Genomic DNA, 27,361 nt, shown 5'->3' on the forward strand with positions numbered 1-27,361 from the left:
ATACGGACTCGGATTACCCTACTCTCTACAATCCCAGACCACGGTTTATGGACCACTACTATCCTGCCCTCTCCAATCCAAGGACCCGGCAAGTATACCGCATATTCTACACTCTCCAACCCAGACCCGGCAACGCTAGACTATCCGCCTCCCAGACATGCCTCCGCTGCTGTGGGTGTGTGGTGTAATACCTTCCCACCTCAGTATCTTGTCTTGTTTGTGGGCAGCGCGAGCGTTACAATACCACATGTACAGTTCTCCATTCTATGAATACGGTCACACATACCACATGCACAGTTCTCCATTCTTTGAATATGGTCACACATACCACATGTATAGTTCTCCATACTATGAATACGCAGGGTCACTCAGCCACAAGCCACTTTGCCGCAAATGTAAGTCACTAACGTTAGCCTTTATCCTAAAAACTCTTATCTTAACCCCCCAATACTTACGCTACCCGTTACCCTAAATCCCTCCTAACCTAACCGCTAAAACCCCTAAAGTTATCCCCCTAATCTAAACCACCAAACCCATCAAGTTAACCTCCTACCCTAACCAATAAACTCCTAAAGTTAACCCCTACAATTCCCACTAAACCCCTTAAGTTATCCCCCTAACCTAGCCGCTGAAACCACTAAAGTGAACCCCCTACCATAAATGCTAAAACCCCTAAAGTTATCCCCCTACCCTAACCACTAAATCCCTAAAGTTTTCCCCTTACCCGCTAAAACCCCAAAAGTTTAACCCCTAACCTCTAAAACCCCAAAAGTTATCCCCCTACTTTAACCACTAAAACCCCTTAAGTTATCCCTCTACCCATTCAAACCCCTAAAGTTAACCCCCTATCCTTCCTGTAGAAGCGGCCGGCGGCAGAGGGGCCAGTGGCGGAGCGGATGCGGCAGAGGGTCCCCTTGCGGTTACACATCGGTGGGATCTTGGTCGCGGTGAGACCCATTCCAAATGGCTCATTCCTCCGGACCGTCCATTCCTCACATACAATAAAGAAGCAAGTCGGATGTTTTCTAAAATACATTTTATTTCAATCTGTCCCAATCACTTTTTTTCTGGTGCCAGGAGCTCTGGGACCACAAGCAGCGTGATCCTAAGATTAATCATTCATCAATAGAAATCTTTCATGACTAATCCAAAATAAACACCCGACCCCACATTAATAAAGTGTGATGTGTTACCGAATGTGATGTCATCTTTATAATTGGCTCTGATTCTCGTCATCAATCTACAATAAAGGTACCTATAATATGTATTATAGGCTAAATCGGGCAAATTCCGGGCATTATTGAAATCCCTGCTCTCTGATTGGTTAAAATTCCGGGCATTATCAAATCAGTTATGGCTCGGAATTTTTGTCAGCTTGCCAAGTTTTTCAGCCAATCAACTTTCAGTTCTCATTCACAAAGAGTGAAATTTGCTCATAGACAGGGGAGGTAATTGGACAGAAGGCACTGACTCCTCCCCCACCTTGCCTGCAGAGAGCTCCGCACAGGAGAGTGAGGGAAAGGTTTGTGTGTCTGTGTGTGTGTTTTGTGTGTAAAGGGGGGCAGCAGAGTGTTTTATTAGTGTGTGTGTCTTCTGTTGGTGTGTGTTTTGTGGGTGTAGAGGGGGCAGCAGAGTCTTGTTGGGGTGCGTTTTGTTGGTGTAGAGGGGTTTGCAGTGTGTGTCTTCATTGAGTGTTTTGTGGGTGGAGGAGGGGTGCAGAGTGTTTTGTTGGTGTGTGTGTGTCTGCAGTGTATGGGTTTACAGGGGGCTGCAGTGGGTGTAGGTAGGGGGCTGCTGGTTTGTTTTGTGGATGTAGAGGTGGCAAAGTCTGTTTTGTTGATTTGAGTATCTCTGCAGTGTGTGTTTTGTAGGTGCAGAGGGGGGACTGCAGTGTGTATTTTGTGGGTGGAGGAGCGGTGCAGAGTGTTGTGTGTGTGTTTTGTGGAAGTAGAGCTGGCAGCCTGTTGGTTTGTGTGTGTCTGTAGTGTGTATTTTGTGGACGTAGAGCGGGCAGTCTGTTGGTTTGTGTGTGTCTGCAGTGTGTGTTTTGTGGGTGTAGAGGGGGCTGCAGTGTGTGTTTTGTGGGTGGAGGAGGGGTGCAGATTGTTTTGTGTGCGTGTCTGCAGTGGGTTTACATGGGGCTGCAGTGGGTGTAGAGAGGGGGACTGCTGCTGTGTGTTTTATGGATGTAGAGGGAGCAGCAGGCTGTTTTGTTGGTGTTTGTGTCTGCAGTGTGTTAGTGGGTGTAGAGGGGGGCTGCAGTGTGTGTGTGTGTGTGTGTGTGTGTCAGTGGGTGTAGATTGTGGAGGAGGGCTGCAGAGTGTGTTTTGGTGTGTGTCTGTGTGTGTGTATCTGCAGTGTTTCTGTGTTTTGTGTTTTTGTGGGTGTAGAGGGGGGCTTGCTGTGTGTGTTTTGTGAGTGTAGAGGGTGGAGGAGGGCTGCAGTGTTTTTTGTGGGTGTAGATGAGGGGGGCTGCACAGTGTGTAGGGGGACTGCAGTGTGTTTTTGTATATAGAGCGGGGGTTACAGAGTGTGTGTTTGTGTGTGTGTGTGGGTGTGTGTGTATGTGTGTATAAAGGGGGCTGTGTGTATGTCCAATTTCATTTGAATAAGCTAGCAGTAAAAGCATAAGAATGTAGACAATCATGCTAATAACAATCAATATGACTACAACAATTTATCTTTTTTATGAAAAATTAAAAATATGCCTAAATTTAGCCTAGAATAGTAATAATCCCCTTTTAAGCCTCGGGCCTTAAATTCTTCCAGCCAGGGCATTATTGGCCAGTAAAACCCTGTTCTTCTGGGATTATTACTTAAATACGTGAAGCATAATATATATATATATATATATATAGGGCCATATTTACATTACTCTATCCAACTTACTAAATACGACCCAGTTAGGAGAATGTATAGTGTGCTCCAGAACAGAAGGTGTCTTATGGAATAACGGGGCTTAGTAAATATGGTCCATAATATGATAGTTATATACTATTGTCCATAATGCATGGAGTCTTCATCCTTGGAACCTGTCTCAGTCACTGAGAACGAGGTTATCTTCAGACTCTGAGGAGGGCGGCCACTACAATCATGGCGTAGAATGTGAGCTCATAGAGGGAAGGAGCCTGAAAGACAAGCAGGAAAAGTCAATTCTATGCAGTGAAAGTTCCAGTATAGTATAGAAATGCTCACAATGAAGTTGGTCGGCAATACATTCGATGAAGAGACCTGGCTGTCCATTAAAAGGTATCACAACCTGCAACAAATCTCCATTTATCCATTAGCAATTCAGGAACTAGAACGCTGCACAGAAAATGTTGCTGGTGGGGATAGTAATACAATACAATGCTACACGGGACTCCTCCTTTACAAGAGTAACCTTAACAGAAAATAGTAGCCGTGTAGTAGAGGCGCCATCTTGTAGAAGAACTGTGAGTACGAGCACCTGCGTAACTTTGACTTGATGTCCCTGCTTTTCCTGTATCTGACCCCCCGAGACTCTAAAAAAAACTGGACACTGAACCCGGATGAAGATAAAGGCCAAAGCATATATTAACCATACAAACACATACCATTATTAACATAAAAATCTGGACCCTGCCAAACATACCCAAACCCTACCTCTTGTCTTAAACCAAGAGGCTATAAATATGTAATGTCCATCAACAGATTTAAGCAGCATCAGGAACTGCCTCAAGGTCTATTTCCTCTACTACTTACAACCCGCCTCCAACAGGGGACCAAGTAACCTACACCCAAACCATTATCTTAGACAGGGACTCCAGGCATACTGTGACAAGCCATAGGTTATATACAGTAAAATAACAAGATGACAAGCGTACAAACATGGCATCCAAAACCAGCCTTATAATGACTGTCTGTTGAACACAGGAAAATGAAAGCGAGGATGGGAAGATAATTGTGATGGTGAAGGGGTACCCAAGCCAATAAATAAAGGTATTATGCCCAGCTGGGTGCCCCTGAGCCTTATTGGGGATTGTACTGTAGGCTGTCAGCTCGGCAACCCAGTAATGGCTGCAACACTGTGCTTTTAATAAAAATGTGTGTTTCCCACCAGGTATAAGGTGGCTAGAATAATGTTATTTCTTCTGCAAAATGTATTTCAATAGCAGTGTTTCCCTGTAACCGCGCAAAGGAAAAATGGTTTTAAAACCCAGCAGCCCACAGCACAGTGCTCGATGTTTAGCTAACTTCTTCTAGGCAGGTCCTAGCGCGCTGAGATTTGCTGTGAGCGCTGGGGGAGTAAAATCATGAAAAAGGTTATAACGCAACTTTTAGAACGTTTTATAAAAATTGATGAATGAAAGTCCCCCTATTTTAATTGTTCCAACATTATAGGCGTAAGGGGATTTTCATTCAGATGGCCGGAACAGAGGGAAACACTCAAGTTGTAATTGCGGTACTTTAGAAATGTATATCAGGAAATTCCTGAGAGGTGAGCAATGCATACGTAACTAGGACTTCTTAGCCACCCCGCTGGTTCGGTTTCCCGGTGTCTGGAAAAGTCTGTAGTTGAAAGCATTAGCTGACTAAAAGTGTGAAGTGGGGAGGGGTAATTCAAGTATCCCCATCTTAGCAAATGTCCGGGCAAATTGCCCAGATGTCCGGCCAGCCCAGACAAAATGTCGCCAGGTAAGGGGGGTGACTCTGGTATGCTAAGCGGCAGAGGTGCGGGGTTCGCGCATGCCTTTAGCAAACTAAGAAGCCATCTGCCAGGTTTTGCCAAATATGGGCAACTATGGGATAGGTGGGAATGCTATTCCCACGAACGAGATTGGCTGCAGAGGTTACAGATAGGGATTTGTACTGCTTAAGAATCCCTGCAGCCGATCAGGAGTGAGATTCATCTAAGCTGGATTTTAAACTTTATACCATCGTAACTCAAATCAAGAGTTCATAACAACTAAGGAATCCAGAACCAATTCTACGGTGGTAGAATGAAGTAAGCAGCTTCGGAGGAGAAACAGTTTTTGCGAGAGGTTCACTATCCATAGACTGTTTTTGGCTCTGTTGCGCAAAACTCCCGCTCCTGGGAAATTGTTTCTAGAGACGCTATTTCTAAAGATTTCATTCCGGGAATAGAAGATTTCATTTTACCCCGTCCCAGTAAGTGTATTTCAAGTTTTTTTTTAAACTAAGCTGTGTACTGTATGTTCATTCTGTAAATAAATTACAATTTATTTTATCTCTTGCTTTGCTCAATCAAAGGATCCGGGTAATTTGGTATTAGAAGTTCTGGTCTACCGTGATAATAATCATGCTGTCAGATCCCTCCTGGCTTAGGGAAGGGACTATCCCAGAGTTCCTGTTGTACCCCCACGCCTCAATTTCCCACCCAAATTCAGCCAATCACGGCCAGCTTCCCTCCCACCTCTGAGATTAGGTAACAGGTATTCTGTATGAGAACTTGAATTTATAGGTAAGTGAAGAATATTACACACCTAGTACTGGGTGTGGTGGTGGGAGATATTAAGGACAGATACATGAATCTCCGTTGAAGTTGAGTTAATATCGTACCCAGGAAAAAAATTACAATCGTTATTACCGCAATGTTAAATAGTTACATAGTCGCATAGTCACATAGTAGATGAGGTTGAAAAAAGACAAATGTCCATCAAATTTAACCTATGCTAAGATTCACATGACAGATACTGTATCCTATATCCGTACTTACAGTATATTGATTCAGAGGAAGGCAAACACAAAACCCCAGTGACACATTATCCAATGATATCTCAGATTACTCCCTGGATCAACATTCTTCCCATGTTTACTTACAGTATTAACTTACTGTAAAGAAACCTTTCCTTGGTTGCTGATGAAATCTCCTTTCCTCCACCCTTAAGGGATGATCCCGTGTCGTTTGTACTGCCATAGGGATGAATAGTTATTTTGAAAGCTCCTTGTATTGACCCAGAATATATTTGTATATAGTTATCATATCCCCTCTTAGATGCATCTGTTCTAATGTAAATAAATCTAAATTAGCTACTGTAGCCTCTCCTCATAAATCAGATTTTCTATGCCCTTAAGTTAATCACAGGGTATCAGTTTTGGTGTATGATTAGAATTGTTACGGTTCCATGCTGCCTCTGTAATCCAGATTACTGTGTCTGGATTCTGTTGTCACGAGTATCCAGTTATCTCCGCTCGACTGAGCAAGCACCTGTATCTTACTTCCTGGTGCTCACCAAATGTATCTCTAGTGAATGTAATCCCAACACATTGAGCTGTGGCAGCTCTCCAAGCTGCAGCTGCTCCTGCCCTGGGGGCAAGGAAACCTTTTGACGACTCTAGGATGTTTTTCTTCTGTTGCCCTGTATTACTGTACATGGCCACTTCTATAGTTCCATGCTGAATTATTTTATTTATTGTATCAATACAGTTGTCTCTTTTCTATTAGTAATTGTCACTCATCAACATTCTGGATGAGTGAAATATATTGTACATAGAATTTACCCAGGATCAGTATCACTTCATATCTCCCTCCCCCCCCCTGCCACACCCCGTACGGGTGCTATTCTTTACTGACCTGTAACTTCAGGTTGTCCATGCAGAGATGTCTGGCCTCCTCCTCACGTTGACTCTGCATCTACCTCTCTCATCCTATGTTACTATCCCAGCACTTTGTAACCAGCAGACTGCAGCACTATGAGAGCACGTTATTGGGGTTTGAAATCATCTCTCTCCTGAGGTGTTTTCTTGGTGGTTTGTATGAACGTTTTACCCCTAGTGCAGCTACCTGTACTTACCCAGGGTTCAGCGAGTATTTCGTGCTCTGTGTGTTGAACAGGTATTCTGCCCAGGTACCTGCCCAGACTAATTACCTTCTACCTCAAACAGGAGGGGAAGGGAGAAGGGTCCGAGGGTCTAGATGTCCTCTGTTTGACCCCTCTTGGCTATCCTTCTAATTGGACAGGGCTAAGCAATAATATATTTGCATTATAATATGAAAGGAAAATATACATTATCCTACTTACAAAGAGTCGGAATCCGCTGTGTTTACCATGTCCACCTAAAGCCGAAGTTGCCCCGGATGCCACTGTTGCCTTGGACGTCGCTGTTGCCCCAGACGCCGCTGTTGCCTTGGACGTCGCTGTTGCCCCGGATGCCACTGTTGTGTTGGACGCTGCTGTGGTCCCGGACGTCATTGTTGCACCGGACGCCGCTGTTGCGTTGGTGCTGGCAGGTACTTTGATGTATGTGAGTTTTGGACCAAGAACAGTATTCCAGTAGATCGTTTTTACTTGCACAACCGTGGCCCTGATAACAGACAGATTAATGAGATCATGTTTTGGTCGGGTCACAAGCTGCACATTCTCAGACAGTGAAATGTTTGGACAGCAGGTTTTTAGAGTTAGTATAAGTAGCAATATCTTCTCGATTAGTGATTCTCTCGGATGTCAGAAGGGGGCACTGTGCCAGGGATTTACCTGAACTGAATATCTGGGATGTTGGTGCTTGGTGCTACCCACGTCACCTGCACACTTGCTTTGCTGCTGGCAGACGTATGACTCACTGCGCTCTGTGGGAATAGAAGAGACATTTAGTTTGAAGGCAGTAATACAATATATCCGTACTGATGATCCGGTGTGGTCTTGATTCATCCCTTTGTCTCTATGCGTCCTCAGGACTTACAGAAAAATTAGATGGATTGAAACAAAGGTGTTTGGTCATCCTTCTGATTTCACACATGAACCTTTCAGCTCGTGCTCGTCTTCCACAGGTGTCTCAAAAGTCTACTGGCGGATCCCCAAACCCAGGAAGCTTGTAATATAAAGCTGCCCAATATCTACTTTCCCTCGAATGGAAGAAGAATCTGGGCACTCCAATGTTATTTGGTGAAGAACAAGGTGTTTATTCCAGCAGGATCGACTTTTTGGTAACTCTGGGACTTTTGTCAAGTCCGAAACGTCGTTCCTACTTGAATAAACCCTTTTTGAAGTGAAACTTCCAAGCTGACAGTGGCTCATTCTAAAATCTCATATGGTGAAATGAATTCAGTTGTGGCTTACTTTGAAAAGGAAGGAGCACACTGCGCATGTGCAGAGTTGTGCTGCAATAGTGGCCGTGGCCTCTAGTTGTTATGAATGCTGTCAGTGGTGTTCTTACTAATGCTGTCTGTCAGTGGTGTTCTTACTAATGCTGTCTGTCAGTGGTGTTCTTACTAATGCTGTCTGTCAGTAGTGTTAGCGCATGAGTTCTGGCACGTGCACATGAGGGCAAACAAAACATGTCGCAAAATTACAGCCACCTACAGTAGACACACATAGCATATCGCGTCTGCTCGCACCGCACACATACAGAAATATAAGAGTCTATGTGCGCATGCGCGTCGGGAGCCATCAGGACTGTCAACACTGTAGCACGCATGCCCGGGGGGGTGGTGGCACGTGCACAGCGCTTCACTGTGAGCTGTGGTATGTGGCAGATGCAGGAGATTGCGACGGGGGGGCATGGAGGGAGTTTTGCAGGGGTGTGGCCATGATCTCACGGGATGGTTCGCCCTCATCGGTCAAACCGCCATGGAGGGCCACCAAGTTCTAAATACAATTTTGCTATCTTTTAAAAAACTGGTTGCACAGCGTGTCTCCCAAATGCACGCAAAGGTACATACTGGGCCCAGCCCATTGAGGGGCGGTACTTGTTCGTGCAGCGCAAACCGAGGCGTGCGCTGTAGAACGTACTGGGGCAGCAGCCTCAGTGGTGTTGGCGCGGTGTTATCCCTTGAGGTCTGAGACAACCACATACAAGCACAGAAAACATCTGGCCACAGTAAAACTTCCTACACACGGATCCCAACATCAGCCGTCTGCGCGCCCCCAGACACGCGCACATGCGGGAAAACAGAAATATTCAAAAATATGTGCTTAACCAATACATATGTCACCCAGAAAATGCTCTTCGCTTATACCTACAGTAGTAGTATAGGTAGTGGTGGATAATGTATGAGCTAGAATGTTATTATTATTAGGTTATTTATAATAATGCCAGGCTTGTTTGGATGAGTGAAATTTCGTTGGATGTGCCCTTTATAAAATACTAGCTGAGAGACCTGGCGTTGCCCGGGATGTGAATCCATAACAATTGTTTGTGAGGGGGTGAATCTTGGGTGGGTGGGGGGTGGTGAATCTTGGGTGGGTTTGTGGGTGGGGGGTGTGAATCTTGGGTGGGTGGGTGGGGGGTGTGAATAATTGGGTGTGAATCTCTGGGGTGAATCTTGGGTGGGTAGGGGGGTGTGAATCCTGGGTGGGGTGTTGAATCCTGGATGGGGGAGTGAATATTGGGTGGGGGTTTGTGAAACTTGGGTGGGGGTGTGTGAAACTTGGGTGGTGGGGGTGAGTCCCCCCCATCCCAGGCGATCGGTCCCCCCCCCCTGTCCCCGGTGCTTGTTTCCCACCCCCGCCCCTTCATCCCTGGCGGTGTTTCTCTCCCCCCCCCCTTGTCCCCTGCGCGTGTTTCCCCCCCCCCCCCTCTCCACCCCTCCCCAGCACTCCCGGCAGTCCCCGCTGAGGGGAGAGAGAACGTGGCCCGCGGGCGGTGAGGAGAAGCGGCGTGCGCTCCTTCCACCCCCCTCCCCGGCACTCCCGGCGTCCCCACTGAGGGGAGAGAAAACGGGGCCCGCAGGTGGTGAGAGCTGCGGGTGAGGGGGGTTGGTGGGGGGGTGCCGGTGGGGAGGTGAGCTGCGGGTGAGAGAATGTAAGTAGCGGTGGCACCGGAGGGTGTACAGTAGGGATGAGGGGGTGGTGGTGGTGGCAGTTGTTAGTGGGGTAGGGGTGGCATTTGGGTGTCAGCAGCGGAGGGTGTGCGTGAGGGGGGGGGTGTTACCAGACGGTGTATGGTGTGCTGGCAGGTGACTGCACCGGGCGGTGTTGGTGAAGGTGGGGGGGTGGGGTGGTGTTGGTTGGGGGGCACGTGGCAGCACACATTACCTGAGGTGGTGTCTAATCCGCAGAGGAGGTGAGAGCAGGCGGTGAGGCAGTGATTGTTCTGAGTGTGGCAGTTGGGTTTGTGAGGTCAGCGAACCACGCAGGCCAATGAGAGGCATGCGGGGGCAGGGCCGGGCCACAGACCAATCAGATTGGCCAGAGGGTGAGTGACAGACCAATGGACCAATCAGATTGCCCATAAACACAGCAAACAAACAACATTTTAATTTTTATAGATATAGATTTATTCTTTGCAGATAAGCTGTCCATCATTCTCCGGGTCATCATTCTCACAATTTTCTCTCAGTCTTTTGTAATATGTTATACTGTATACAATATGTAAATGTTAGATTATAGATTAATGTAGTTGTACTGTGACGCTCCACCAGGGGGGGTCGCTTGCTCCGTGCTGATTGCTGTGGCCAGGGTTTTGCGCCGTGACTTCCGGTGGAGGACCTGATACATGACCTGGTACAGATACTCCTGCCTGGTGAGCCCTAGAGTACTGGTTGATAAAGAGCCTTAGTGCGTGAAACACATTACAGTAGTTAGTTCATACTGGCTACCATGCTGTTGTCCATCAATAAATCTGTTTTTAACCAACAATTAAATCCTTTGGACCCTGTTTTTTCATCACAGAGCTGTGCTTTCTTCCTACCTGCTACTCAGCTGGATCCTTCATACATATAGTACAAGTTCCCTTCCTGGCTACGTGATCCTCTATGCAGCCGTGGCAGGATTACTATACCGTGAGTACTCCTAAACCCTGAATACTTTATCCCCAATACATTTCTCTATTACATAAACCTGTCCTGAGCCCTCCAGAAATGTGATAACAAAATGATGGAGACTCACCGGCAGAGTGCTACACGTCAGGATCTGTGCGTCTGAGCCGCTGATCTGGAAGGAGCCCAGAGGGGTGTTACTGCTGCCAGCACGAGCCTGGATCAGGAAACCTTTAAACTGGACAGCTCCTGGGTTACTACTGAGAGTCACTGCAGCGTGGGACAGAGAGAGAGAGAGAGAGAATATGTGCACCAGTATATACCCAGACCTTACACAGTGTGTCCCATATGCTGGACAGCTCCTGAGATAGCACTTAGTCACTGCAAAGTGGGACAGAGAGAGGGCCCTCAATAAAGATATAAAGGAAAGATAAAAACACTTATCTGTCTGGGATGCAGTGGATAGACCAGGAATATCTATCCGGTCCTAAAATAATCCATGAAGTCCAATAAGCCACTGCAGTCACCATGTACAGTATAAAAGATATACATTTATTGCATCAACATACTACAAAGTTAAAAACTGTGATTTCTCAAGCCTACTGTATATTTGACAAAGAGCTACAGTATGTAGGCTGGAAACGTCACAGTCTGTAATACTGTATTTTGATGGATCAAATGTATAGCTTTTATTCTTGGTGAGTGCAGTGGCATCTTGGGATATATATATACTGTATATATATATATATATATATATATATATATATATATATATATATATATAAATATATATATATATATATATATATAAATAAAAGGAAAAGAAAGTAGCGCCAAAAGGTATACAAATATAAATGCAAATAACAATAAATGATACTAAAACACCCTAATAAAAAATAATTAATTACCTATTAACAATAATATACTATAATGAACACTTATATACATAACATAACAAAATCAAAGTCCAATGTCCAAACCCTAAAATGAGTCCTGACTTTTTTCATTCATATATATATATATATATCTCTGTACCGTGTTTACCGAGCTTAATAATCAAAAACAAATAGTTGATACAGTTCTGTGGCCAACAAACTGCCTTTATTTGTGCGCGCTTTCCAGATACACTGATCTCATCTTCAGGTGATGTTACAATTGATTAAGCCAAAAAATTATACTTCTTAGAAACAAGGCAACTGGAATTATCTGAAACAAAAGAAAACAAGCGCAGACGCAAATGGTGAAGTAAGTTCAAATCAATTAATATATATTAAAAGGTGTGATATCTGCGTACATCAGTGAAGACAAAAGTAGGCACATCGTGCACTTAGGTTAACATGTTACCCGGCACCACCAGACGCACAGGAACCGCAGCAACCGCCGTGTCACCAGGATGGGTGAGGTAACGCTGATCGTCCGGCGTTTTAGGCCGTCACTGGCTGGCTTAGTCTGGCTTTGTCTTCGTTACTATATGACTCATAAGCGGTGAATATGTTGTCTCGAAGTATTTTGATTACTATTTTTAATTACTATGTACTAATTTTTTGTTTGTTCTATTGCAGAGACTCATGTGAACACACAAATCTTATTAACATGTGCTGATAATTTTATAAGTAAAGGTTTAATATGTAGGTTGTTTTTCCAAGTTATTGCTGCCCACGATGGGTTAATCTTTTCAAGGCCTGTGTCCTAATTAGGACCTTCATTGTTCAAACATATGTGAGTTCTAACATACCTAGACCTGGTTTATACCGAGGCTTAATTGACCTATCCTGTGCAGCGATATGGTATATATCCTGTGATTTTATATTTGTATATTATCCCTGATGAAGTAGCTGATGCTATGAAACGTGCGTTGGATGTATTTAGTATTTAGCCCCTATAGTTATATCTCTGCCATATACCCTTGCTGAGGTGTAGAGAGACTTGCTCCGAACTTTTTTGTGACGTCATCAATCCACTTTGCGGCAAGGATTGCCTTACGGCAAGTCGTGAATCGGCCCCAAAACTACGTGGACTTTCCGGAGAGACGAGCCTGACGGCGGTTCCAGCGGGCACGGTGCAAAGACGTTCTTGCAGACTTCGTAGAGCCAGACTAAGCCAGCGACGGCCTAAAACGACGGACGATCAGCGTTACCTCACCCATCCTGGTGACACGGCGGTTGCTGCGGTTCTATGGTTCCTGTGCGTCTGGTGGTGCCGGGTAACATGTTAACCTAAGTGCACGATATGCCTACTTTTGTCTTCACTGATGTACGCAGATATCACACCTTTTAATATATATTAATTGATTTGAACTTATTTCACCATTTGCGTCTGCGCTTGTTTTCTTTTGTTTCAGTTCTAGGAGTGATTTCTCACTCCTATATCCACAGCTGCAGACCTTATAGCTTCCAAGGTTGTGTTATATTTATATCACTTAGGTGTATATATGGGTTATATTCCCTTATTGCAATAGAGGGTTTCTTTGCGCACTTAAAATCTGTTGTTTTTTTAACTGAAATTATCTGTTGGTGAAGCCTCCCTCTCCCCTGTGTAGCTTGCGATTTATGACTTATGGGGTTAAATGGTCCCTGAATTCTTGTGATGTAAGGGAATGCATGTGTGTGTATATGTGCATGTTCGTGTGTGTATGTGTGTAAATCTTAATTAATAAAGCGCCCACAGTATATACATTTCTCTGACTCTGGCCATAAGATGAACGATCTGAAGGTGGCCATACTCAAAGGTAATCTAAGAACACCGAAAGAGAGACAGTTGCATGAATACAAATTTATGAAATTTATCGGGACACTCACCGGTGGCCTAAACCGAGACCACAGTTTCATGAGCCACTACACAAGAGAACTCTCGTCACATGAGTGCTAAAGGCCATGTCTATTAATACTGCGCTATATGAAGCCACACACCTGTCTCTTACGCATACAAATGTATTATGCTATTCTATCCCTATATACCAATAGGGACTACATAGTAGCCACACACATGAACAGATATGCAACACCCTCTTACATGTCAACACCTACCTCCATCATTGTTATACACTCCCAATCTACATAAAAATAAAGAAAAACCTGGCGCCAAATAGTCAGTGGAATGTCCTGTACTCCTCAAGGGATCCGCACACTTGCTCGACAGACCATGCAAAGAAAAGAACACAAACAAACAAAAATCATAGCGCAACACTGTAGGGTAAGCAGTACTGCACTAATACACACAAACAGTTAAGAATCCTAGCGATTATTAAAATAATTATTTATTAAAAAGAACTATGCCAAGACCGACAATGGCAAATACAAGGAACCGCAGGTCATCCGGAGCACAAAAATTGGAGCCCTACTTACATACAGCAAGGTTTAAGCTCGCATGGTAGGAACAAGTCCTAGGTAGAGATGATCTCCCTGGCGGGTGATGCCTCTGCTCCACTGCGGCTCAGACACCAGTCAGTCCTTACGATGGTAACCGGAACAGCTCCGGCCGTGGGGGCTGGTGTGCGGGGTCCACAGCTCTGCACCGCGTGTAGACACACGCCTCACTTCCTCCTACAGAGCAACAGGAAGTCTCTGCGCGCCCGCGCGCGATAGTGCCCGTTGCCTTAAAGGAACAGCTGGCAGGCTGAAGGGAAAGTTGGGCTCCAAGGCCAAATGTCCTTAAACGTCCAAAGTCAGTCAAATAGTGGCTGTGCTAGGGCTAGTGGCACAGCCACTATTTGACTGACTTTGGACGTTTAAGGACATTTGGCCTTGGAGCCCAACTTTCCCTTCAGCCTGCCAGCTGTTCCTTTAAGGCAACGGGCACTATCGCGCGCGGGCGCGCAGAGACTTCCTGTTGCTCTGTAGGAGGAAGTGAGGCGTGTGTCTACACGCGGTGCAGAGCTGTGGACCCCGCACACCAGCCCCCACGGCCGGAGCTGTTCCGGTTACCATCGTAAGGACTGACTGGTGTCTGAGCCGCAGTGGAGCAGAGGCATCACCCGCCAGGGAGATCATCTCTACCTAGGACTTGTTCCTACCATGCGAGCTTAAACCTTGCTGTATGTAAGTAGGGCTCCAATTTTTGTGCTCCGGATGACCTGCGGTTCCTTGTATTTGCCATTGTCGGTCTTGGCATAGTTCTTTTTAATAAATAATTATTTTAATAATCGCTAGGATTCTTAACTGTTTGTGTGTATTAGTGCAGTACTGCTTACCCTACAGTGTTGCGCTATGATTTTTGTTTGTTTGTGTTCTTTTCTTTGCATGGTCTGTCGAGCAAGTGTGCGGATCCCTTGAGGAGTACAGGACATTCCACTGACTATTTGGCGCCAGGTTTTTCTTTATTTTTATTTATTCTGTTAGTACTGGCAGTATCACCGGGCAGCCATCCTTTATTATAAGTTTTTTAATATCACACTGTGTATTACACTTTAGCGCTAGTTCACATTTTTTTTCTTCACCACTCCCAATCTACATACAACTTTTGTAAAGTGCTGTAAACACTGTGGGTGCTTTATTAATTAAGATTTACACACGTACACACACACACACGCACATACACACACACACACGCATTCCCTTACATCACAAGCATTCAGGGATCATTTAAACTTAACTAAAGGCCAAAAAAGAGGTACAGTACCAAAAGGCGGATACTGTATGAACGCCACAAACAGGGCACTCAATGGGTTAATGCAAGACCAATAATGATTTATTGTGAGGTCAAAATTAACACAAGGTGAAAAAGCTCAAATCAATTAAAATACATATGAAACTCCTGCATAGGATCAAAAAAATATTTGGATAAATGTATGTGGTGAGATGTAAGGGAAACCAGTCATTTACATGTCCATATGAGAGAATAAGATGTAATATACTTAAACACTGATGCAACAAAGGGTTAAACAATAAACATCAACCTAGTAACAATGTTGCATATACAGCTATTCCTTACCACTAGTCAAGGGGTTAACCAAACCCCTCCCAGGTGGAGGAATGGCTATCCAGCTGCTAATAAATGCAAAATAACTCTGTTGAACATGAAAAACCCTTGAGAAAGATCCCTTGAAGAGGATCGAAACGTTGGAATTTGTGTGAACACTCTGAATACAGTTTATTTGGACTTTACCTGGTGAGTGCTGTCTTTTTTATCACCTTGCTGGTGATTACATGCACTATATATATATATATATATATATATATATATATATATATATATATATATATATATATATATATATATATATATATATATATATTGTGACAGAAACCAGGGGATGGTAATAAATTCCATATAGAGGGATTCCAGGATACTGAACAGTTTCTATCCTGTTTAGGCTGGAAAGTGCAGCCTCATAATACATGCACTCCATCCCACAGTTTGGCAAGTGCTGGAACCGAGGGATGAGGGATCCAGACCAGAGTTTGTCTGCTGCCTGATTTCTGTCACCTGTCCTGCTAGTTAGAAATCAGGTATTTAAGACTGATTTCCTGGTTCCTCTTCGCTCTCCCCAAGAGCCTGGAGGCAGGAAGGCTGCTGGAAGCAGAGAGGGGAAAAGCCTCTCCCCAAACAGGTTAAGCCATTCTACTCCTTTTTCTAAAACTGCAAAGTTCCTTATCTTTGTTGTTGGAAGTGGAAAAGCCACTCCAACCCCGAGTCAGGGAAACCTTAGTTAAGTTAGTGCTCAGGTGAGCAGGATTTTGTTTTGCTTGTGTTTCTTTTGTATGCACTGTGGCAGTCTCAGTGCCTGGGACTGAATAAACCAGTCATAGCCTGTTTAAAGGAACAGCACGTTACGCCTCGTCATTTAACCTACCCTAAAAGACCGTGTTCTAACAGTCCTGGACAGACGGCGGAGCCCCGGAGTAAGCCGTTTGTCACATATGGTGGAGAATGCGGGCAGAACACTAAAAGGTCTGCGGGTTAAAGAACTTTACAGAAAGAGAAAAAAAAAGTGTTTTTTTTTCTCCAAACAAAATGGACGACGTGGTGAGTGCGCTGGTACGCAATGTCGCTGCCCAGAAAGACGCGAATGAAATCCAGCAACAGGTGAATACAACCCAGCAACAGCTGTTAAAAGCCCAGCAAGAGACTAATGCAACCCATCAACAGCTGTTAATAGCCCAGCAAGAGACTAATGCAAACCAGCAACAGACGAATGCAGCTCTGCAAAACGCGAATGCAAACCAGCAAGAGACAACCCGCTTGCTGAGAGAGGAACAACAATGGTTCGCCCAGGGCTTACAACAGAAACTCGAGATCCTGAGAGGGACTATCATTAAGACTCCACTGGCAGAGGCAGCCCCAGTCCCGAAAATGACCAGGGCAAGCCACTACCTTCAGAAGATGGGGCCCTCGGATGATGTTGAAACCTTCTCACTTTTGAACGCACGGCACAGAGAGAGGGTTGGCCAGAAGCTGAGTGGGCCAGTCTAATCGCACCCTTCTTAAGCGGCAAACCCCAGAAGGCTTACTTTGATCTAGAGCCAGCCGAAGCTAATGTCTATGCAAAATTGAAGTTCGAGATCCTCGCCCGCCTTGGCGTAACCACGGCCGTTCACGCCCAAAGGTTCCACGCATGGTCCTTCACGTTGGATAAAGCCACCCGATCCCAGATGTATGACCTCATCCACCTCGCTCGGAAGTGGCTGCAACCCGAGATCAACTCAGCAAGCCACATCGTGGAACGGTTGGTCATGGACAAGTTCTTGAGGAAACTTCCCTCTGCCCTACGCCGTTGGGTCAGTCAGAGCTGGTGGCCCTCGTAGAAAGGTACAATGCAGCAGAAGAGCACCTGAAACCAACAGTCATGGAGCATCCCCACTACCCAAGGTTCCAGGACTCTTCCAGAGACGGTAAAAGGGTACCAGGGTTAAGGGGGGCTGAAGAGCGACGACCGCCTTCACACAGCACCAGCAACAGTGGCTTGCATACAGTAGTGGCAGCTTTTATTTGAACTAATGCCGACGGAATGCCGGGATCTACTCCGGCTGCCGCCAGTCAAGACCGTGCGCCGCCGCGTTTCCTACACGCACCCCCCCTCCACTTCGCGCGCATTTTACCCCCCCTCCCCGACCCCGAACCCGGCTCCTGCTCTGCCCCTCTGCTTCCCCGCACCCCCGCTTACCTCACTTTAAACTCCAGGGGTGTCGGGGAAGCCCGGGGAAGCCGGGCGCACACGTGACTGTGATGTCACAGTGCGCCGCAACGCGCCGCATCTCCATGCTTCCCGCACGCATCCTGCCGTGCGGGAAGTGTTCAAATAAAAGCACGTTCAACTGTATGCTCATCTGCATGTCTTAGGCAGGTCTGCAACCCCGCCTTTCCCCATAATCACCCAGCACACAGCACTTCCACTGCAGCAAGGGATTCTGGGAAATGACATGCAAATGAGCACACAGTGTCACTTTTTGCTTCAAAAACCATTTTTAACATGGTTCCCTATAGGCTAAAGCTTGCTGCATGGTCACAGCTTTGAGCACAGCCAGGGTTAAGGTCCATACCCAGAAAACCACCCACAGACAGCTGTTTCGACCTTAATGGGTCTCATCAGTGTGGGGTTGATTAACTGGGTATGCAAAGAAGCTAAAGGATGGGCCAACCATAATACTGAGTTAAGTTATGGTGAGTAAAAAAAGTGACAAAAACCCTCCACAGCAAAGCAAATATGCAAAAGTAAATACAACTGTATGCTCATCTGCATGTCTTAGGCAGGTCTGCAACCCCGCCTTTCCCCATATATATATATATATATATATATATATATATATATATATATATATATATATATAAATATTTAATTTTAATTATTTATTTATTAATTTAGATATATTTTTTTATTTAGTGTGGGGCTGTTGTGTGTGATTTTTTTTTATTGTGGGTAGCGGGTGTGGGTGAAGGGGGTATTAGCCCCAACGGTGGTTGTTTAGGGCTTGCGGGTGGGTAGCGGGACGCCTTAACCCCTTCATAACCGTAGCGGTATTAACTGCTGCGGTCGTGAAGGGGTTAAGTGCACCCGCAACCCCCCCGCAAGCCCTAAACAAACAACAAGGGCCAAATACCCCCTTCACCCACACCCGCTACCCACAATAAAGCTGGCACAGTGGGTTAACCCCTTCATTGCCTTAGCGGTAAGCCGCTAAGGTCATGAAGTGGGCTGTACATGCAATTTTCCTGCCTCGGATGCATGCCGGGGGGCTCCGGTGCTGGTATCAGCTCCGGAGACCCCCGGCATCAGTCACAGGCAGGAAAAAGGCCAGAATTTTTCTAAGTGTCGCCCTTGCCGATGCTTCTCCCCACCGACCCGGCAACTTTCAGTTGGCGGGACGATTTGCCGAAAAAATGGCTTTTCGGGACTGCCAATCAGCTCCGATCAGCACCGAATACAGGATCGAGGCTCCTAGAATACAGCCGATTTTAAAAAGTGCTGAAAGGTGCCGAAAAGTGGCTTATCGGCAGCCGCCTGACGATAATTTTTTATCGGGGACAAAAAATACCGATTTGGCCAAATTATCGGCGCTTACTGCATACCAAAGGCATTTTTTGCCGGTAGAAAACTTTTCGGCGCTTTGTGCATAGAGCCCATAGTCTGTGTCCCACTTAGAGCCCTTTTTCGGCTCCCCACATTCCCCGGCACCCCAGACCTGTGCTGGAGAGGATGTGGTCAAAAGGGAGACATGGCCCATATTTGGTGGACATGTCCGGAGATTCAGAGGTTCTTGGTTAGGATCCAGACGCTGCTCTATGAGACAATGGGAATTCCTCTCCCTCTAGATCCACTGTCCCTGGTGCTGAGTAAACCCATTGACGACCTACCCCCACCCATGAGTAGACTGGTCTCTGCAATCTTGACTGCAGCCAGGTGCTCAATAGCAGCAGCCTGGAAGCAGGTCAAAGCCCCTGCAAGAAACACAGTCATAAGGCGGGTGGACGAAGTAATGTGTATGGAAAAATTAACAGCTATGCTGCACAAAAAAATGACACAGTTCTGGAACACATGGGACACATGGATATGCCCCCAGGGCTTCAGATAAAGACATAAAGCGCAAACCCTAGTGAAGGGAATAACCCAGATCCCAAAGGTGAGAGACGTAGACGAGCCAAGGGGGACTTCCCCCCCCCCCGCGGCCCCCCTCCCTTTCCCACTCTCCAACCCTCCCTCCCTCCCCCCTCTGTCTGTCTACCCTCCTCCACTCCCAGTCCCCCCCACCCCTGCCCTTCCTCCACTCCCTTAACCCCTACTATTAAAAAACAATGTTGGCTAGCATGCACTCAATAAAGTCGAACTTAAACAGTTTTATGTAACTGAAAAGTATGTACTCATTCATGTAAATGTCAATGCCAATAAAAAAAGATTGATACAAAAAAAACCATCATCCCATTGTATTACTACTAGATTAGACCTCAGTTTATTAAAAGCTGCCTTTCCAAAGTTGAAGGTCTTTGTTGAACCCAAGTAATCTGTTTTTTGATCATTTATTTCAAACGAGACCATGTTATGATCACTGTTACCCAAATGTTCCAGGACTTGAATATTTGTTATTACTTCTACATTGTTTGGTATGACCAAATCCAGAACTGCCCCTCTCCTGGTTGGTTCCTCAATAATTTGGGTCATATAATTGTCTTTAAGCACCCCAAAAAACCTGTTCCCTTTTGTTGTAACGCTAATCTCATTGCCCCAGTCTATGTCTGGATAATTAAAATTCCCCATTATGCAAACATGACCCAGTTTTGATGCCTTCTCCCTTTGCAAAAGTTTTTTAGCTTCCTCAATCTCACAGATATTTGCCTCACAGATATCTCACATATTCCCACAAACATTTTCTTTATACTTTTACCTCCACTGCTAATTTCTATCCACAAAGTCTCTACATTTTCATCATTCCCTTCATAGACATCATCCCTTATAAAAGGTTTTAGATCCGGTTTAACATATAAACATACTCCACCTCCCCTTCTATTTGTTCGATCCATCCGAAAAAGAGAATAACCCTCTAAATTAACTGTCCAGTCATGAGTTTCATCCCACCATGTTTCAGTAATGCCTATATCTCATACTGCTCCCTTGCAGCTATTAATTCAAGCTCCCCCATTTTATCTGTCAGGCTTCTTGCATTAGCAAGCATGCATTTCAGTTTTTTCAGCTTGTACTATTATCTTATCTGCTCCTTCCTTTCTGCGCCCACTTTGTTTAGTCTTTAGTTTTCTAGTATTATCTGTATTTACTATGGGTGTCTCACTGCTTGTCAAACTTGCACTTGCCCCCATTCTACCTCCATACCACCTTGTATCCTCTCTATTCCATTTAGTTAATTATCTGTTTCATTCCCCTCCCCCCTCCATCCTAGTTTAAAATCTCCTCCAACCTTTTTAACATTCTCCCCCCTAGCACAGAAGATCCCTCTTCATTCAGGTGCAATCCGTCCCTAGAATATAGATGGCACCTCTCAGAAAAGGAGTCACAGTGCTCTAAAAACCCAAACCCCTCCTTCCTGCACCACTTTCTTAGCCATGCATTAACCTTAAAACCAGAGACATAACATAAAACACAGACAGAGCTCAGTTTTTAGCACATCTAGTGAGACTCATACACGGTACAGTGCCTAAATATATATGGAATAACTAATAAGTAAATGGTCTTTTAGTTTGACATTTTTGGCCAAAATTGTTGTAAGCCCCTGAGCCAACGCCAAGGCAGACCACATATCAGGGGTCCCTAACGCTAATATAAATTCTTAATAACCTGTTTAATAACAGGAAGAATGATTTATAGTAAATCTGTCAATATTAGCTGTAAAGTTCTGTCTGACTGAAGCTTTTATTAACCTGTACATTACCAGGAAAAGCACTCTGTATTAGAGATGTCTCAGCCAAACTGCAAGCCAAAGTTCTGTCTGACTGAAGCTTTTATTAACCTGTACATTACCAGGAAAAGCACTCTGTATTAGAGATGTCACAGCCAAACTGCAAGCAGGCAAGTTCCCCTGAGTGGAAGATGCTATGGAGTGAGCCCATAACCATTTAAATGTGGGAGGGGGTGAGCTTAAATTAAGTAGGAGGTTGCCAACCTCCAATCAGCTATGACTAGCTGGACAAGAATTGTAAAACATTTTACCATGCATTAACCTCCCTGATCTCTGACTGTCTCCCTGCGGTAGCGCATGGCACTGGTAGTATTTCAGAAAATACTACATTGGAGGTCCTTGCCTTAAGCTTTTGGCCTAGATCCCTGTAATCATTTTTTAGGACCTTCCATCTTTCTCTAACTTTGTTATTGGTGCCAAGACCGCAGGGTCAATCCCAGCCCCCCCCCCCCCCAACAATCTGTCTACCCGATCCGCAATGTGCCGAACCCGAGCACCCGGGAGACAACAAACTGTTCGGTTCATGCGGTCCTGGCAACAGATTGTCCTATCTACCTTCCTAATAATGGAGTCCCCTACCACCACAATCTTTCTTTGTATCTGAGCATCCTGAGTCCCCACCGTGCTGGAGGAACTATTCCCCTGGCTGCTAGAGGAATCAGTCTCCCCCAGTCTTGCCTTTTCTGCCCCAACATTCCCAATACCTTCACTCAACATGGCAAATCTATTGCGATGTGTCAGCTCAGAAATGACCTGCCTCTCCCTATTGCCCCTGCTTCCCCTTCTAACTGTCACCCAGCTACCTACCTGCTCCTCACTAACAGCAACCAAGCTACCTACCCGCTCCTCACTAACAGTGCCACCATCTGCATCACTAGTCGAAGCAAGGGCCTGCTCAGTGAGCTCTAATTCCCTTTCAAGATTGCCAATGTCCCTCAATATTGCAAGTTGCCTCTTAAGATCAGCAATCTCTGACTCTAAAGAGACCACCCGCTCACACTTTTCACAGCAGTATGCTCCTTGGAACAGCTGCTCCAAGTGCACATACATGTGGCAAGATGTGCATTGAGTGGCATTTTCAATCCTGCTCATTCTAGCAACTATGAAGTTTAGAAGTACTAACAGTAAACTGTACTTCAATAACTATACCTTGTTTATCCGCTTCCTTGTTCAAACTGCTTCTGGTTCTAACTGCACACACTTTAAACAACCAGCACTTGAAATCAACCACACTTATCAGTCAGTATACGCAAGCTGCATATGTACATAAATATGCACATATATACACACACACAAATAAATATATATATACACACACACACACATATATATATATATATATAGTTAAGTTATATATATATATATATATATATATATATATATATATATATATATATAAAAACAGCAAGCTTGACCCTACCTGTCTTTCTAACTATCGGCCTGTCTCCCTCCTGCCTTTTGCCTCTAAACTCCTTGAACGTCTTGTATTCGCTCGCTTGCTCCATTTTCTCAACACCTATTCTCTCCTAGACCCTCTACAATCTGGCTTCCGTACTGCTCACTCCACGGAAACAGCCCTCACTAAAATAACTGACGACCTCCATGCTGCCAAAGACAGAGGTCATTACACTCTGCTCATATTACTCGACCTCTCTGCAGCATTTGACACCGTGGACCACCCTCTTCTCCTTCACATTCTCCATACTCTTGGCATTCGGAACAAAGCTCTATCCTGGATCTCATCCTACCTCTCCCATCGTACTTTCAGTGTCTCTTCTGCTAATACCTCCTCCTCCTCTATTGATCTCTCTGTGGGGGTACCCCAGGGCTCTGTCCTGGGACCTCTTCTCTTTTCTCTGTATACACTCTCTCTAGGTGACCTAATAACATCTTTTGGGTTTAATTATCACCTCTATGCTGACGACACACAAATATATTTCTCAACACCCGACCTTACACCTACTGTACAAACCAAAGTTTCTGAATGTCTCTCTGCTATATCATCCTGGATGGCCCTCCGCCGCCTTAAACTCAACATGGCTAAAACAGAGCTCCTCATACTTCCTCCCAAACCTGGCCCTACTACCTCCTTCCACATTACTGTTGGAACTACGATCATTCACCCAGTAGCCCAAGCACGCTGCCTTGGGGTCACACTCGACTCCTCTCTCACATTTGCCCCTCATATTCAAAACATTTCTAAAACCTGTCGCTTTTTCCTCCGCAATATAACAAAGATACGCCCTTTCCTCTGTTGCTCGACTGCTAAAACTCTGACTCAGGCCCTCATTCTCTCCCGTCTTGATTACTGTAACCTCCTGCTGTCCGGCCTTCCTGCCTCTCACCTGTCTCCCCTACAATCTATCCTTAACGCTGCTGCCAGAATCACTCTACTCTTTCCTAGATCTGTCTCAGCATCTCCCCTCATGAAATCCCTCTCCTGGCTTCCGATCAAATCCCGCATCTCACACTCCATTCTTCTCCTCACTTTTAAAGCTTTACACTCTTCTGCCCCTCCTTACATCTCAGCCCTAATTTCTCGTTATGCACCATCCAGACTATTGCGTTCTTCTCAAGGATGTCTTCTTTCTACCCCCTTTGTATCTAAAGCCCTCTCCCGCCTTAAACCTTTTTCATTGACTGCCCCTCACCTCTGGAATGCCCTTCCCCTCAGTACCCGACTAGCACCCTCTCTATCCACCTTTAAGACCCACCTTAAGACACACTTGCTTAAAGAAGCATATGAATAGGACTGTGGCTATTCTGAACACATGGCACATAAAGCTTGGCCCCCTGCAGATGCACTTACCAGAACTCCCTCCTACTGTCTCTGTTCGTTCTCCCTACCTACCAATTAGACTGTAAGCTCCTCGGAGCAGGGACTCCTCTTCCTTAATGTCTAAAGCACTTATTCCCATGATCTGTTATTTATATTATCTGTTATTTATTGGATTACCACATGTATTACTGCTGTGAAGCGCTACGTACATTAATGGCGCTATATAAATAAAGACATACAATACAATACAAGTTATTTTGAGTAAAAAAAGTGACAAAAACCCTCCACAGGAAAGCAAATATGCAAATATAACTGTATGCTCATCTGCATGTCTTAGGCAGGTCTGCAACCCCGCCTTTCCCCATCATCACCCAGCATACAGCACTTCCACTGCAGCAAGGGATTCTGGGAAATGACATGCAAATGAGCACACAGTGTCACTTTTTGCCTCAATAACCATTTTTAACATGGTTCCCTATAGGCTTAAGCTTGCTGCATGGTCACAGCTTTGAGCACAGCCAGGGTTAAGGTGCATACCCAGAAAACCACCCACAGACAGAAAGCTGTGACCATGCAGCAAGCTTAAGCCTATAGGGAACCATGTTAAAAATGGTTATTGAGGCAAAAAGTGACACTGTGTGCTCATTTGCATGTCATTTCCCAGAATCCCTTGCTGCAGTGGAAGTGCTGTATGCTGGGTGATGATGGGGAAAGGCGGGGTTGCAGACCTGCCTAAGACATGCAGATGAGCATACAGTTATATTTGCATATATATATATATATATATATATATATATATATATATATATATATATATACAGTATATAGTATGTGAGGATCCATAGAGAACCAATGTACTGGCACAGACAGAGCGATATCACATAAAAGTGGTTTATTCGGTCCAAAATGGTCCCTGAAGAAGGTCTGAAACGTTAAGCATATGTGTGCATTTTGGACCCAATAAATCCCTTTTATGTAATTATCCCTCGTGCTGTGCCGGTATATTAGATCTCTAGGGATCCTCACAGACTATAATCCTTTACCGTGCACCACACTTGCCTCTGCTGAGGCTTTTTTTCAGTGTGTGCTGTCATTCTGTCTATATATCATAAATGAATAGACAATACCGTTCTGTGGCTAACAAAATGCTTTTATTTGTGCGAGCTTTCGAGATACACTGATCTCTTCTCCCGGCGATGTTACATTGAATAAAGCAAGCAAAGGGTTTTACTTAAAAACAGTGCATCCTGGAATGTTATCTGTTGGTGAAGCTTATCCCTCCCCCCTGTGCAGTGTGTGATTTATTATTTGATTTATATACATATAAAATAATGAAAAATAAGAAATTAAGGTGCTAATGTGAAGTATCTACAAATATTATTAAGGTGTATTATAAATCAAACCTTATATGTGAGCACAATTTTGGTAATGTTCTGCAGCTGGGGTTAAGGGAGTCTCTTGATCCCTAAAGTGAGAAGCAGTGGGAAAAAAATACCTTGGCGCATACACCGAAAAAAGAAAAAAATGATAAATCTGAAATATCAGGAAAAAAATCAACAATGGTGATTAGTGAGCAAATTAGGTCACCGAGATTCCTGAGGACAAAGCATATAATACTTGTACAGTATATGCATATAAATTGACATCTTGATCATCAAGGGAATCCTGGTTTTCAGATTTATCATTTTTTGTTTTTTTTAGGCTTTAGCGCTAAGGTATTTTTTTCCAATATATACAATAACGACCATTAAAACACCATACTGTATACGCTTGTTTTCCTTCTCCCTGATAAGGACTTGCCGCCGTGTTACAGTTAGTGAGAGAGCTTTGTGTCTGTTTTTACCTGTGAGCTTCTCCCCGTCACTGTAGCTGTTCTGAGACAGGGTCAGAGTATAAGGAGCGCTGGAGGTTTGGCCTGTTGTTCCATGACCGGGCTCCATCGAGTCGCAGGAACCCTCAACTTTTCCACTTGGGTAGGCAACAGTAAGAAGGGGGCAGAGGACACCCAGCAGGATCACAATGTTATGTAATGAAGGATCCATCTGTTGGGAAATTGTAACATTCGTTAGAGATATTTTTATTAGGTCGGGGATAGAGGCTTGGGGCAGGAATAATGGGGGGGGAGAGGCTTGGGGCAGGAGTAATGGGGGGGGAGAGGCTTGGGGCAGGAGTAAAGGGGGGAGGGAGGAGGGAGGAGGGGGGAGGAGGGGGGAGGAGGGGGGAGGAGGGGGGAGGAGGAGGGGGGAGGAGGGGGGAGGAGGGGGGAGGAGGGGGGAGGAGGAGGGGGGAGGAGGGGGGAGGAGGGGGGAGGAGGGGGGAGGAGGGGGGAGGAGGGGGGGAGGAGGGAGGGAGGAGGGAGGGGGGGGGTGAAGGACGGGGAAGGGGGGAGGGAGGGGGGAGGGAGGGGGGGGTGAAGGACGGGGAAGGAAAATACCTCTGCCTTATTTCAAACGTGATTCTCACTCATATCCACATTACGGAGATCACTGTGACCGAAGATTGCGAGTACACTATGGCGCCTATGCAGTAAAGGTTCAAAAAAAATCGCCGGCTTTGGAGTTCTTGAGGGATTTAATGGCTGCTGAGACCTCCTCTGCTGTTATCGGGGTTCCTAATTGGGCTGATTCTGACTCGTCTAGTTCGGATAGCTTTGTGTTTTTTATATATTCGTCTAACTTTGCTTCGAACCTCTTGTTGGCTTTATCGGGGTTTGTCAAGTTGTATAAGTTACTATAATACTGGACAAACTCTTTATTGATTTCAACCGGATTGTGTGTTAGGCGGTCTTGTTTGGTTTTTATGCTGTATATATTGAGGTTTGCTGTTTTATTGCGGAGTTTTGCCGCCAATTGCCTGTCTGCCTTATTGCTTTTTTCGTAAAAGATCTGGTTTGTCCATCTCATTGCTTTTTCAGTATCTTCAATCAGTATATTTTTAAGCTCCAATCTATCCTTGTCTATCTCTGCTCTAACTTTGTCCGTTGGGGTTTGTTGGTAGGTCTCCTCATTTTCTCTAATACTATTGTTTAGCTTATTTATCTTTTTGTTTTTCTCCTTTTTCCTA

General features: G+C 45.1%; 1 protein-coding gene across 3 annotated transcripts in view; it reads right to left on the reverse strand.

The window, feature by feature from the left end:
• Window positions 1–1,021: 1,021 nt before the first annotated feature.
• LOC142504018 (putative defense protein 3) overlaps window positions 1,022–27,361 on the reverse strand; it is a 38,308-nt gene continuing 11,968 nt past the window's right edge. For 2 of the 3 annotated variants that reach the window (XM_075617117.1, XM_075617119.1), the window contains exons 2-6: window positions 26,142–26,340; window positions 10,809–10,948; window positions 7,458–7,549; window positions 7,005–7,287; window positions 1,022–3,128 (exon numbers count right to left, since the gene is read on the reverse strand). In XM_075617117.1, the coding sequence (XP_075473232.1) occupies window positions 3,063–3,128; window positions 7,005–7,287; window positions 7,458–7,549; window positions 10,809–10,948; window positions 26,142–26,340 (780 nt within the window). In that variant the 3' untranslated portion in view covers window positions 1,022–3,062. The remainder of the gene's footprint in view (window positions 3,129–7,004; window positions 7,288–7,457; window positions 7,550–10,808; window positions 10,949–26,141; window positions 26,341–27,361) is intronic. The other variant, XM_075617120.1, reaches the window with a different exon arrangement.

The sequence above is a fragment of the Ascaphus truei genome, chromosome 10, assembly GCF_040206685.1.
Source record: "Ascaphus truei isolate aAscTru1 chromosome 10, aAscTru1.hap1, whole genome shotgun sequence".
Classification (NCBI taxonomy): domain Eukaryota; kingdom Metazoa; phylum Chordata; class Amphibia; order Anura; family Ascaphidae; genus Ascaphus; species Ascaphus truei.